Here is a 14,457-nt window from a genome sequence, read left to right on the forward strand (position 1 = left end):
TTTGTGATTTCCCAGGAAGATGGCCTGCGAAACGTCCTCGGCAGTAGAACGGGAAACCCCGAGCCCTGGCCTCCACCCTTGGCGCAGACGCCAAGGTCCTGGGCAGTCCCTTCAGGGGGCGTGTCTCGGCGAAGGTCCCGCCCCCGTCACGTGCACCTAGCCAACCAATCAGCGACGCTCCTGCCCAGGCGCCGCTGGGCCGTTCGTCGCCATCGCGAGGCCCTCAGAGGAGCTTCGCAGAGGACTCCGTGTGGAGGTCTCTGTGCCTGTGGAGGGGTGGAGGGAGGGACAGAGAGACAGAGGATGAGGGTGGGGCATAGGGAAGACCCTCAGGGAGGCCAGGCGGGTGGGGAGGCGGGCCCGGTAGTCCTGCCTTGCCATGGGAGGTGGCGGGGGGGTGCCTTCTCAGCCATGAGGGGACCAGGGTGTGGGGCGGCAGCGGCTTGGCTGACCTCTGTGGTGATGTCCCCATGGCGTCCACTGGAGCTGTGACAGGACAGGACAGGACAGTAGAAGACAGGACGAGGCCCCCAAGGGTCCTGCGGGGTGCCAGCAGCTGGGCTGACCTCTGGGGTGATGTCCCTACGGAGACCTCTGGGCTGTGACAGGCCACGACAGGACAGAACAGGTCGAGGCCACCGAGGGCAATGTGGGATGGTGGCGGCTGGACTGACCTCTGAGGTGATGTCTCCGTGGACTCCTCTGTGGCTCTGACAGGACAGGAGAGGACAGGACAGGAGAGGACAGGGTAGGATGAGACCCCAAGGAGAGTGGGGTGGTGGTAGCTGGGCTGACCTCTGAGGTGGTGTCCCCACGGAGTCCTCTGGGGCTCCACAGGACATGATAGGACAGGAGGGGAAGGCATGAGAACGAGGCCCCTGAGGTCAGTGTGGGGTGGCAGGGGCTGGGCTGACCTCTCAGGTGATGTCCCCACGGAGTCCTCTGGCATTCCAACAAGACAGGACAGGACAAGATGAGTACAAGGCCCCACAGGGCACTGTGGGATGGCTGTGTCTGGGCTGACCTCTGAGTTGGTTTCCCCACGGAGTCCTCCGGTCTCTGACAGGACATGACAGGACAGGAAGAGGACGAGGCCCCTGAGGGCAGGGTGGGGTGGCGGTGGCTGGGCTGACCTCTGAGGTGATGTCTCCAGGGAGTCCTCTGGTCTCTGACAGGACATGACAGGATAGGGGGAGGATGAGGCCCCCGAGGGCGGTGTGGCACGGTGGTGGTGCCTGGGCTGACCTCTGAGTTGGTGTCCCCACGGAGTCCTCGGGGCTCCAAGAGAACAGCACAGGGCAGGACGAGACCCTGAGGGCAGTGGGGTGGCAGTGGCTGGGCTGACCTCTGAAGTGATGTCCCCATGGAGTCCTCTGGGGTTCCCAGAGAACAGGACAGGGTAGGACAGGTTGAGACCCCGACGTCAGTGGGTGGTGATGGCTGGGCTGACCTCTGAGGTGATGTCCACGGAGTCCTCCAGGGGGCCAAGAGAACAGGGCAGGGCAGGGCGAGACCCCGAAGGCATGTGGCATGGTGGTGCCTGGGCTGAATTCTGAGGGGTGTCCCCATGGAGTCCTCCAGGGCTCCAAGAGAACAGGACAGGACAGGTTGAGAACCCGAGGGCAGTGGGGTGGCGGTGGCTGGGCCGACCTCTGAGGTGATGTCCCCACGGAGTCCTTCAGGGCTCCAATAGGACAGAACAGGACAGGTCAAGGTCCCTGAGAGCAGTGTATAGAGGTGGCAGCTCTATGGACCTCTGCATGATATCCCCACAGATATCCCACCGGGACTCCCACTGGACAGGACAGGACAGGACAGGACATGGCCCGCGAGGCAGTGAGTGGAGGCGGCAGCTGAGCTGACCTCTGCGGTGATGTTCCCATGGAGTCCTTCAGGTCTCCGATAGGACAGGACAGGACAAGACAAGGCCCCCGAGGGCAGTGCATGGTGGCAGCGGCTGTCCTGACCTCTATGTTGATGTCCCCACGGAGTCCTACGGGAATCCGACAGGACAATACAGGACGAGAACAGGTTAGGATAGGACGAGGACAAGGCCCCCAAGGACAGTGGGGGGTGGCGGCAGCTGAGCTGACCTCTGAAGTGATGTCCCCACGGATTCCTCCGGGGCTCCGACAGGACACGACAGGATAGGACAAGGACAGGACAGGATGAGGCTCTCGAGGGCAGGGCTGGCAGGGTCTGCAGGATGGGAAGCGAGCCCGACGTTCCCCTCTTCAGGACAGGGCCACACCTGGTGAGGAGGCAGCATCTGCGTCTGTCCCTCCTGCCCAGCTGGTTGCCCTGCAGGACTGCTTGGTTGTCCTGGGGTCCAGATGGCATGTCGAGGAGACCCCTGACCTGACTGTCCCCGGACAGGTGCAGAACGGTTTCTTCCCCACCCATTTGGAGGGGACACTTCTTTTGGTCACGGTCAAGTTTAGGCCTCCAGACCAGCACGTTGTCCCTTGGGGACCGAGAGCAGGGGACAGCCGCTGTGCCAACATAGGGGCAAGAATCTGGCAGAGGGTCCTGACACTCAGGTGTCCTGGGGCAGGTCGCAGCCAGGGAGAGGGGGTCACAGCCACGGGGGGCAGGGGTCTGCTGTCACCATTGTCTTTGTCCCCTCCTGGCCCAACGAGAGACAACGAGGGCGCTCATGCTCTGATCTGCGCAGAGGACCCTTGCCTGGCATCGCTCATTGACCATGTCCCCATTTCTTTCACGCGTGTTTGCACTCACAAGGTGCAGGAGAGCTGTCTGTACCTGGGAAGACACCTTGGGATGGCGCCACCTCGGAGGAAGCGCCTGAGGAGAGCTGCGAAGGCCCCGGTGGAGGCTCCGGCTATGGCAGCCAATGACTTTTGGGGACAAGAGAGAAGAGACCTGAGTGGGCCGGAGGCTGTTCCTGAAGGTACACTCTATCTGACACCTTTGCAGATGCAGCACCTGTAGATACCACCCGCGGGGCAGGTCGCTGCTTCTGAGTCCTTGGCATTGTAAGCAGTAAAACACGTGCGTGTGTGTAAAGCGGTTTCATGTACCGGACGTTGCCCACTCGATCCTCCCATCCCAGACCAGGATTACAGAAGCTTAGATAGCAGCACTTCTGCTCGCCCACAGTTGCTCTTTCCAGAATGTCTCACACGTGCCGGGTGGTGTAGTCTGACCTTAACCCTGAAAGGTTTGCAACACCGTCTCCAGAGCATGGTCCTCGTCCCCCATCCAGTTTCATCTGACCTTGTGCATACGTGGTTCCTTCCTTTCATATGTCTGCCGTAAAGACTTTTGCTTGCAAGAGGCCTAAAAAACTCCACACGGCGAGGCTACCGCCCCCTGAAAACTGATCAGAATACCATACTTCCTTTTAAAATGCTTTCCACTTTTATTTCAATGCAGGAAACAATCCAGTACCGGATAAGCCCGGGGAGAACAGTCCTTCTGCAGGAACATTTGAGGACGATGTGGGGTAATGTCTTCATAGTGTTATCACCTGCCAGCTCTAGGCAACATGGCTCATACAATTATTCTCCATAAAATCCTAGAATGACACATTTCCTCCAAAGCAAATATGATCTTTGCTTATCCTTACTCAATAATGTTCCATGTAACTTCTTCACAGGAATGAAGTACAGAAGATGCAGGAAAGGCTTGGAGGTATGCTTAAGTGATATTTGCAGTCAAAACAATTGTTTAATCCATACAACTTTTATAAATGGGAATGTTAGTGAGTGGATTCCAAGACTGGTTTTAATGCCTTGTTCTAGTATAGAGCACTTTATACCAGTATTTATAGTGTGATTCAACTTTGTAAGTTTCTTTACTGACCTTTTGAACTGTTGATGTGGAAAACTGAAAACGGTACTAACAGTCATGAGGTAAGAATGATGCCATTATTTTATGCACGTGTACACTTAATGTACTGTGTAAGACTGTGTGAGAAAAGTTTATACTGCCTTTTCTGTGCACAGCTTAGGTGGTGTATCAACGTGTATTGCCAATTTTAAATTTTCTTAATTTCGCTACCTTTCATAACTTTCCAGTGTGCTTTGGAGTAGCAGCACAAATCGAATCCTCTAATATAACTCTTTATTTTTATTTTTCATTAACAAACTGTGTAGTTGCAAAGTAAATAACTCTGCTAGCTAGTGAGAAGTGTCTAATCATATCCACACTCCTAAATTTTATGTTGTTCTGTCAGATGTCACTTACACCATCTGCGCTATAGGACAGTACACTTAGCAGAGTGTGAGTCAATATATGGCTCTCCATAGAGATCATCCTTACAAGCAAGTATCTTTTGAAGGCTTTGCTCTATTTGGTGGCGACAAAGTGCTTGCTTTGTGAGCTGTCTAATAAACTTCTTATTATAGATGGATTCTGGGTGTATAAAATATTTTTATTGTAGTGCAGATCCTTCATGACTACTGAAAAATAACTATGGACTGTAGATCCATAAAGTCAAATCATATGCTCTGCAAAGCGTTATTTGAAGTATTCAGATTCTGTGAAATGCGGCACTTATGGATGAAAGTGTTATATAAAAAGCTCCATGAAAATATTTTTTTAAATGTTTTTGAATTCATTTATTTAAACTAGAATTTTACACCCACGACCTTTGTCTCTGTTAGTAAAATGCAGTTAAAAGCATCACTCACTAGATTGCTTGAAAAATAATTTTTTAATGTGCGATATAATTATTTTTATCCTTTTTGAGGGTCATTTTTAAGAAAATACTTTTGTGCTTTTTATAAAATGCATTCTAATGGTAACCCATCTAAATGTATCCCTTGAGTTGGAGGACATTTACCCATGTAAACGTGTCCCTTGAGTTGGAGGATATTTTATAAGTTTAGAAAAATGTGCCTGTTAGCAAATTTTCAGAAGGAAATTAAAGTCTGTCTTTGAGATTCTTTATACACATTTTGATAATGAAAAATATATTGATTATTAAGCCCTTCTCATTATCTCTAAACTAAAAGGTGACCTGCAGTTAGAAAAATTAGAATTGGGATACTAGCACTGGAAAGATTTTACAGAAAATAGTGAGCAAATCTTGCTTTTTGAAATGATGCCTGAATTATAAATTTTATTTTACTTACTTTGCTTTTTGAAGTGTAATTGACATACGACATTATATTAGTTCCAGGTATACAACATAGTGATTGCACATTTATGATGTCTGTATTATAAATTGTAAATGTACTTTGCACATCGCCAAGGCAACATTTACCCGTACTGATTTGAATATATGAAAACGAAATAACTTTCAACATTTAAATTTCAGTGAATATCTATTTTCCATACAGTTGACATTAAACAGCCTCTTCTCACAAAGAGAAAAATGTTCGAAATGGGTACAAAAGCTTCTATCAAAACCACTAACGAAACAAGTGAGCATGTTTGGAAACTACAACAAGAACAAAGGTGAAGTTGTTGGAGTGTTTTTGTTTTTGAGTCACGATGACATTTGTATCATTTCTTTGTATTCATTGGCACAAATAACCTAAGACAAATTCTATTATATTGAATTTTCCAGCGAAAAAACATATTTTGCTTGTTTTTTTTTTTCTAAGCAGATAAATTCCTTAGTTCTGTAACCTCACTCCTTAACAGATTCTGAGATGTATTTCCTAGAAGCCAATAGAGATGACCTTTCTTCCCTTTCAAATAACAATTGAGTTTTCTTCCTATAACATTAATTTATATTCATTCTAGACCTACACTAGCTGAACTTCAGGTAAATGTCTTAAACCATTATTCTTGTGATAGTTAACTGTATTCAGTTATGTAGAAAAGGTTAATCTTATATTGTAAGTAATTTGCATATTTTAGGTAAATTGTGTTCACCGTTCTTTAAAAAAAACAAAAAAACAAAAAAAAACATTGTTCGGGGGATATATTTAAGTGAAATATTCCTGTTTGGAAATCTTCTATGATAAATGGATATAATATCCTCATTGAATGAATCTACTTATCATATCAGAACATATATGCTATTCAGTAAGAAGAAATGAAAAGTAAACTGCTTTTAGATAAAATGAATTTTTCTGGAAAACTGATAGTAGAGTAAATCCTCATTAGCTTTTAAGAGGTAAGGCATGTGAGATAGCTTTTATGTTGGTCAGTTAGGAACAATACTTTTGGAATAAGAGTAAATTGTTCATGTCACCTTTCTGCTTCCCATGAGACTGCTATTTCAGCTGCTGTTATGCTATTACTGCCTTCTCCTTTTGTAGCGTAAATTGTGTCAAATCAATTTTGTTTTGAATACGGTTAATTCTTTCATGTCTTTATGAATTATGACAGTGCTCATTATTATGTTTTACAGGCAGAATCTTCATCTCAAATATTCTCAGCAGTTTCTGACTTTGTTTTGGGAGTGGAATGTAGACATGCAGAAAGCCCAGAAACAACAAGAAAAACTAGCCGTTGGTATCAGCTTTGGCTTTAAAATTGATTTATTTATTGTATCAAAGTCTCAAGTAGCAATAGGTCATGCAAAAACACAGGAGAGAATGTAGGGACCATGAGCCCAGATGGGTAAAGGTGGGTAGAAGATGTAGCGGTGGGAGACTGAATGTCCTCTCTGAATTGCTTCTGTCTATTTAGGGATACAGGAAGGTCACCAGTTAAGAGTTAGAGTGGTGGAGGAGGTGTTGCCTCTCGGGAGCAGAGAAGAAGTCCTGGAATTGTTTCCTGAGAGCAGGCCAGTGAATGGACTAGGGAAATGCCATTGCCAAGCAGCATTGTGGGTCTAACTTAGGTTGGTGTCATAGTGACCATGAATTTAAAGTGAGACCACATTGCATGGTTGTGGCAGAGCAGCTGGAGAGTTGGATTTTCCAGGGTTGGGGTTTAGCCACGCAAATTGGCGGAGTGAAAAGGGGGTAAGGTACATGTGCGAGGGCATAGGTATAATGATTGACCATGGCATTTAGGCCAGGAAGGAGGAAAAGGGAGAATATGAGGGTGGGGATCAGGGGCAATGAAAAGTCATAGGATCCATGGGATGTTAATCCTGAAAGAGTGTTGGACTATAGTAAGAAAGGGAGAGAACTACAAACAGGGAGGTAGAGGTTGAATATTGGGGGAAAAAATGGAGAACCAGTATAGTACAGTGGTCCAGAGCCTGGACTCTGGAACCAGTTTTTGGGATCCAATCCTGGTTGACCGGTACTAGCTGTGAAATCAGCGGCAAATTGTTTATCCCTGTGCCTCACCCAGGTTCCTCACCTATTATGGAAGGAGACATAACAAAAGCACCTGCCTCGTAGAGTTGTTTTGAGGATTAAATGAGATCATATATAATGTTTATTTAAAATGGTTCGGAACAGTACCTGGCACACAGCTCCTATATAAGTTTTTGCTCTTATTAATATAATGTAGATGTTGCAGTTATTGGGAATGACAGAATCCAGGGTGTGACTATGTAAGTGAGTGACTGAAGTAGGGAAGAGGACAAAATTGTTGTTGGAGATCAGGTCAAGGAGCGGAAAGGCTGGGATCATCTGTGTACATACTGAAATGACCAAGAATTAATACATGTTTTGAACGTTGTGAAGAAAAGAATATCCCCTCTGTAACTACTGTTAGGAAGGATCAGTGTATAGATTTTTGACTACTTGTAGTAAACACATTCTTGGAAGGGTCATTTGTGGGTTTTGAAATCAAGAGCTAAAACCTGTTTTCCATATTGGCAAGAAAAAAAATTTCCTACTTAATGACTACTAGGTAGGATCATCGTATTGTTTTTGTGTATTAGTGGTGAACACAGTTATCTAAACTCGGTCATAAAGGTTGTTACAACAGGAAATGTTAACAAGTATTGATTTAAAGAATATTCCTTTTAGACATGATGTATAATTATGTTTCTCTAAATATTAAATGTCACCCACATTTTATCATCCTTTTCTTTTATATTTGTAGAGTATGTTTCAAGAGCAACGAAAGGTTCTTCAACAAGCTAGAGCTGTTCAGAATCAGAGACTGCAAAAAATTAAAAATTTATATGTGCAATTCTTAGAGGTATTTGGCAACATAATACATTCTTATAAAACATAACATGTGTACAAAAGTAGGAGATAGTTTGTTTCTTTCTGAATCTATGTGGGGGAAAAAAACCCAGTTAGGTTGTACATCTGAACCGTTAACCATTTTCCATTTGGAGTTCATTGCTCTGTATTTAACATAATTGGTAAATGTGTTTTGATTTTGGGGATTAATTAATACTTTTGTGGGAGTCATTTAAAACAGGGAACTGTAAGCTGGGGATTTTACCTAGAAATACATGTATCGTGTAGAAAAGTGGTACTTTATCAACACTTTAATCATAATTTTTTGTGCAACAATCAGTTCGGAGGAGATCAGCAATAAATATATAGTGGAAACTAAGAAGTCTATAAAGCACTTCTACGTGCCTTTTACTTGTATTGACGGTTTCTGTTAAATATGAGTAGGCAGTGGTAATTGATGAATACTGCTTTTATTTCCAAATGCGCTACATGAGTGTTTTGTGGCATAGTTGCTTTTGGAATATTAATGACTAATAATGACTTTATATGCAAACTTAAAATCATAAGAGAAGGTCTAAATACAATATAACAGAATGAAAAAGCCAGAGGAGGACCAAACGTTTGTGAATTGAGAATGATCTGCTGTGATATTTGCACATTGACCAACTGTACTCAGTGACACAGACCTCTTCTTCATGCAGATATATACTTATTTAGGAGGCAGTAGAATCCTGCACATTCCTCCTCTTTTTTCTTGGTGTGTGTTGGGCGGAGGGGAGGTGTCCTTTACCTCTGCAACGGTACCTTAGTATCTTTCTTCGAATTCCAACTGCTGCTCCCTAGTTCAGGATCTCGTCATTCCTTGCTTATGCTACTAAACCCTCATCTGAGTTCTCTTCTCCAGTCCATCCCTCACCATTCTGCAATATGATCTTCCAAAGCATAGACCTTCCCTCCTGAGAACCTGTCGTTAGCTTCCCATTTTAGGCCCTCAGGTATTCAAAGTCTGTGCCCCGCTTCCCCCATAACAAGGCTCCCTTTGTAGTTTTACACTTAACGTTCGTTCTTTCCTCCCACCCCTCCAGGTTGGTTGCTTTCTCTGAACTAACGCACCATTACTTCCTTGTTTCTAGAATACTTTCAATTGCCTCTTCCGTTTACCTACCAAAATCTTACTCTTTTGCCAACTAAATCAGAATCAATCTTATTTTCCACTACATAGTCACGGCAAGTTGTGTTACCTTAATTGTTATAAAGTTTTTGTGTTGTTTTTGTTTACATGTTTTTTTGTTCTCACTGGAATAAGGAAGGAAGAGATCGTGTATTCATTTTTAAATTCCTCCACAGCACTTTTTATGTAGGCTGCAGTAGATCACCATTTGTTGGGTGAATAGTAAAGATTTAGAACATGTTTGTTTTTCATAACTTAAAGAGGTCGTGTCACAGATCGTTTTATTCCCTCCAGTGGAATCATGCTACATTGATTATGAGTCATTATAAATGCACTGTTACATGGTGTCTAGAAAGCTTATTAGAGAGTTTTAAAATGATGGCATCTCGTTCAGTGGGACTGTCAGTCTTTTTCTTTTTTTCCCTCCACCTTGACCTTAACTGTTTATTAACTGTTTATTAACCCATTGTTTTGAGCCTACTACTGTTGTGCCTCTATACTAATAATATTTGACTCAAACACAACATTTAAAAAATTTCTTAGGTGGGTATTTTGGTCTCCATGTATTAGGTATAATATCTTACTTGGAATAAATAACAGGCATCCTTTGCATATTAAGAGATGTTAGTTTTGAAATTTGCTTTTACATGTTTAGTGCGTGAGATGAAAAGTGGTGGTTTATAACTAAACTAGGCTTTTTGTTTTAGAGTATGCAGGACTTAGAGAAGGACCATGAACGTCTTCTTACTGATGAACAAAGTGCAGTTAGAGAAGAAATGACCAAGTTGCAAAACAAAATTATGATGGAAGTTGTAAGTACTTAGTGCATATTTAATATTAAGAACTAACGAGGGATGTGAGCATTGGGGTATTTTGTTTGCTGAAGTGTATATAACAATGACCTAAATAGCATGTAAATGTTTAATATTTCCTTCCTTGAAACAGCAACAGCAAGAGCTGGCAATTGTTGAAAAGTATCTTCAATCCCTGTTATTCTGATGACTTTGAAGAAAGAACTTGAACCTAAGTGCTATGATAGAAGCATAACATTAGCTACACTGAACCACATTGCGGTAGTTTAAAAATTGTAGTTGAAATCAGTACATCTTGTTTACCATAGCTTGCTTGTTTAGTGCAAGAATCTTTTCCTGCTAAAACCCCAAGCCCCAAACAGTTACGTGGGTAGCAGCAATTCCACAATTATATGTATTAAGCTTTCAGCCCTTCGTTAGTAATGATGACTTTGTGTACTTAACACTGTTAATTAACTTTTAGCAACAGGATGATTTAATTTGAGGCTTGGCCTCCGTGGATCTGTATCAGTCCCAAAAGGTTCAGAGCACATGTACAGAAAGAAGGTTACTTTGCTTTTCCTAAAGGAAAAATAAAATTAAAGGGTATAAAATCTCTCTTACCCGTGTGCCCGCTTGTGTTTTACTCATTAGTTTACAGAGCCAATTCTAATAAAAAAATATGATTTCAGAAAATCTACTCTACTGCCTTATAAAAATTATTAAAAGCAAACATAAGATTGTGGGGTTTTTTGGGAATAAATTAAACTGCCTAAAATCATTGGGGGCACAGAACTAGATACATAAGTGTCAGTGCTGAGACATGGGTTTGTGAAAATGTCGTTTCCACAAAGACACCAAAATGTCATTTAATTGGTGTTGGTTCACTATTAAATGACACTTGCCCTTAGCATTGATTGAAAGTATTTCATTAATATGTACATATACCTAATGACTTATGGTTTAAGTATTTCACATCTCTCTTTAAAGATAAATTACCTATAGTGCCTTGTTTTCAAGTTTAATGTTCATTGAGTGTGTGGAACGTTGATTTTATATTTGAGAACTAACAACTTGAATAATTAATTCTTAAACCTTTCTTTTTGTAATGGGCATTTTCTTTTTACATTTAATAACATAACACCATCTTCGTTTGGGCATGTTATTTAATAAACATGACATTGTTTCAGAATATATTTGGAATAAGTCAGTAAAATGTGTTTTTTTCTCAGTTCCTGAAGTTGCTTTCATGAATCATTCAAAATAAAGCATTTCCATTCGGAGGAGAGGATTTATTTTCTCCTGTCTTTCTGCATTTTTTTAACGCTAATCCTGACCCCTGTATACCACCCTTCTGTTTGTTTTAAGGCTTTCCAAGTTTTTAAAAAATAAGCCCATATGGAATCTCTTTTTCTAACTGCAACAACGTATACAGGAATGAATGAGTCCTCCACCATTATCCAGTATTTGACATTATGGGGAGAATTTAATTGCTCAGCTTCACATGTTTGTAAAGAACTTTCCTGTTAAGCCAAAGCATGTGTTGGTATATGCGTCTGAAGTTCTGTTCCAAACTTCTAAGAAGGTCCTTATTTGGGAAGTTTTCCAGTAGCTACAGAGGCACAAGTAAGTACTCCAAAGGTCCTCGTGAAAGTTCTAATATTCATACTAAGCCATCTAATTTTATGTGAGAGTGCAGACACGATAATCAGTACATAATGTACTTAGTGATCAAAGAGTTGACATTTATTTCCATCCCCTGGCAACCTCAAATGAGTAAATATGTACTTGAAGCAACTTTGGCTGATATTCTAAGGGGAAGAAATATTTTGCCGTTATAACTATTTATGTATTTATACATAATTTGCCATTATATATCATCTGTGTGCATATTACAATTATATATATGTTCTAAACAGTTTTAGGTTTACAGCAAAATGGAGCAGAAGGTACAGAGATTTCTCATATACTCCCTGCCCCCACACACCCACAGCGACAAACTTAATCATTGACACATCGATATTACCCATAGTCCATGGGTTACATTTAGGTTCACTCTTGTGTTACTTTTTTCTTTCTCTTGGTGAACAGTTTTCTTACATGTCACCTGTGCTTTAGCCATTGTTTTATTTTTCATAAAAGGGAACATTTAATGTCCACTTTTTTGTGGCAGTGAAATTTTAACTCAGAATATCAGGAAAGTCACCCTAAAGCAAATGTAAAAATTCATTTTTTTCTCCCCAAAAACGGTAGGACAGGTTTCTTTTACTAAATACAAATTTCAGGAAATTGCAGCCAGTGTTTTTATTAAAAAAACAAAAAAAAAAGCTTTATTATTTTTATTTGAGGATAGTTGACACGCAATGTTACATTAGTTTGGGGTGTAGAATATAGTGATTCAACATCTCTATATGTTATGCTATGCTCACCACAAGTGTAGCTACCACCTGTCACCATACAATGCTATTGTAGTATCATTGACTGTATTCCCTATGCTGTATCTTTTATCCCCTTCACTTATTCATTCCGTAAATGGAAGCCATATCTCCCACTCTCCTCACCCATTTTGTCCACCCACCACCCCAGTTTATTCTCTGTATTTATAGGTCTGATTCTGCTTTTTGTTTGTTCATTTATTCATTTGTTTTGTACTTTAGATTCCAGATGTAAGTTAAATCCTAGGGAATTTGTCTTTCTCAATCGGACTTATTTCACTTAGCTTAATACCCTCTAGGTCCATTCACGTTATTGCAAGTGGCAAGATCTCATTCTTTTTTATGGTTGTGTAATATTCCATTGCCTGTATATACCACATCTTCTTTATTCATTCATTTACCATTTACCAATGGACACGGGTTGCTTCCGTATCTTGGCCATTGTAAATAACGCTGCAATAAACGTAGGGGTGCATATATGTTTTCAAATTAGCATTTTCTTTTTCTTTGGGTAAATACCCAGTAGAATTCTAGTTGGCAGACGAATGCACATATTCTCTTATTCTTCTTCATAGTAACTAGAGACCTTCTTTGAAAAGTAGCTGATATCAAGAAGTCACTTCCTCTAATACTGTTTGGCTCAACAATTGCACTATTACAAGCATGCACACTATATGCAGTATCATGATTTAACATTTCAATTTATAGCAATCAAAGTATGCATCACCCTTTGTAGCAATCAGAGTAAGTATGGCTAAAATTATTCATGTCCAGGATTTTTTTTTCTAATCCTTCAAAATGGGATATTTTCAGAGACAGAGAGATTACTCTTTTGACTACAGTGGTTCACTTATCTTCAAGATTGAAATGTGTTTTGTTTTGGTGCGGGGGAGTGTTTCTGATTAATGTACAGATTGCTACCTGTGAACCTAAATGTTGACAATTAGGGTGGGGATGTCTTCTCTTCTCCTACAGCTTCTAATCAGTCACTCAGTTTGTGAACCTGATGAGGTGTTTGATGATACGATGTCTTGAAGACATTAAAATGAAAGTGTCTTGAAATTTGCACGCAGGAAGCACCAAACATGTCATGGAGGAAACGATGCAGTAACCATTAGAAGGATGGTTGCTGCATCGTTTGAGATTATATATATATATATATATATATATATATTATATATATATATTTCTTATTTGTCTTTCCTGGAGCAGGAGCTGTTTGCCTACTTATCTCAAAAATCAAATGGTACCCTAAAATTTTTGGCTGAAAATATTATTTTAATTTTTTTTAAATTTGAGAGAGAGAAAGAGAGGGAGAGAGAGATCAAGAGGGGCAGAGAGAGAGAGAGAGAGAGACAGAAGATCCGAAGTGGCCTCTACACTGACAGCAGCGAGCCCGATGTGGGGCTCGAACCCACGAACCATGAGATCATGACCCGAGCCAAAGTCAGATGCTCAACCAACTGAGCCACCCAGGTGCCCCCAAAATATTACATTTTAGAGTACTTCCTGTACATCATATTTGAACCTCGTTGGAGTTGTATGAAATAGGCAGCACATTTCACAATTACAGAAACTGAGTCACAAGAGGTAAAAGGCTAGGATGAAATGTTAAAGCTTGAAAGTCTCGGAACCCAGGTGGAAGTTCTGTGGCTTCGTTTTACAGCTGAAGAAACTGAGGAAAATGAGGGTAAGTGACTTACTGAAGGTCACTTAACAGTTATGTGTAGCCAGATTTCAATTCTACCAAACCATGTGATTCCAGAGCCTGTGTGTTTAACTATTAATCTGTAAGCAGAATCAATACTAATAAATGACGGTAAAGGTATTTGAAAGTTGGAGAATTATTAAGTAGCAAATATGTAATAATAGAAGTAAAATCTTAAGTGTTTGGGCCCAGTGAAGTTCTAGCTCCAGATTTAAAAAAAAAAAAATTCTCTTATAACAAACACTAGAATATCCTTGTCGTTAAATTCTATTATTTAGTGTCCCAAGGAAAGGAACTTTAACTATAATACTCCAGCTAGATTTATTGCCAAGTGGTCTTC

The 14,457-nt window shown here is 41.5% G+C and overlaps 1 protein-coding gene across 1 annotated transcript; it reads left to right on the top strand.

Annotated features, from left to right (window-relative positions):
- Positions 1 to 101: 101 nt before the first annotated feature.
- LOC111558739 (synaptonemal complex protein 3-like) lies at positions 102 to 10,597 on the top strand. Its single transcript, XM_023249246.2, has 9 exons — positions 102 to 256; positions 2,743 to 2,911; positions 3,397 to 3,466; positions 3,620 to 3,654; positions 5,307 to 5,424; positions 6,329 to 6,428; positions 7,927 to 8,025; positions 9,891 to 9,995; positions 10,129 to 10,597. Exons 2-9 carry the CDS (start codon positions 2,782 to 2,784, stop codon positions 10,180 to 10,182), a joined length of 711 nt encoding a protein of 236 aa, XP_023105014.2. The 5' UTR covers positions 102 to 256; positions 2,743 to 2,781; the 3' UTR covers positions 10,183 to 10,597.
- Positions 10,598 to 14,457: the final 3,860 nt, after the last annotated feature.

Source organism: Felis catus, chromosome X (genome assembly GCF_018350175.1).
Source record: "Felis catus isolate Fca126 chromosome X, F.catus_Fca126_mat1.0, whole genome shotgun sequence".
Taxonomy (NCBI): Eukaryota; Metazoa; Chordata; class Mammalia; order Carnivora; family Felidae; genus Felis; species Felis catus.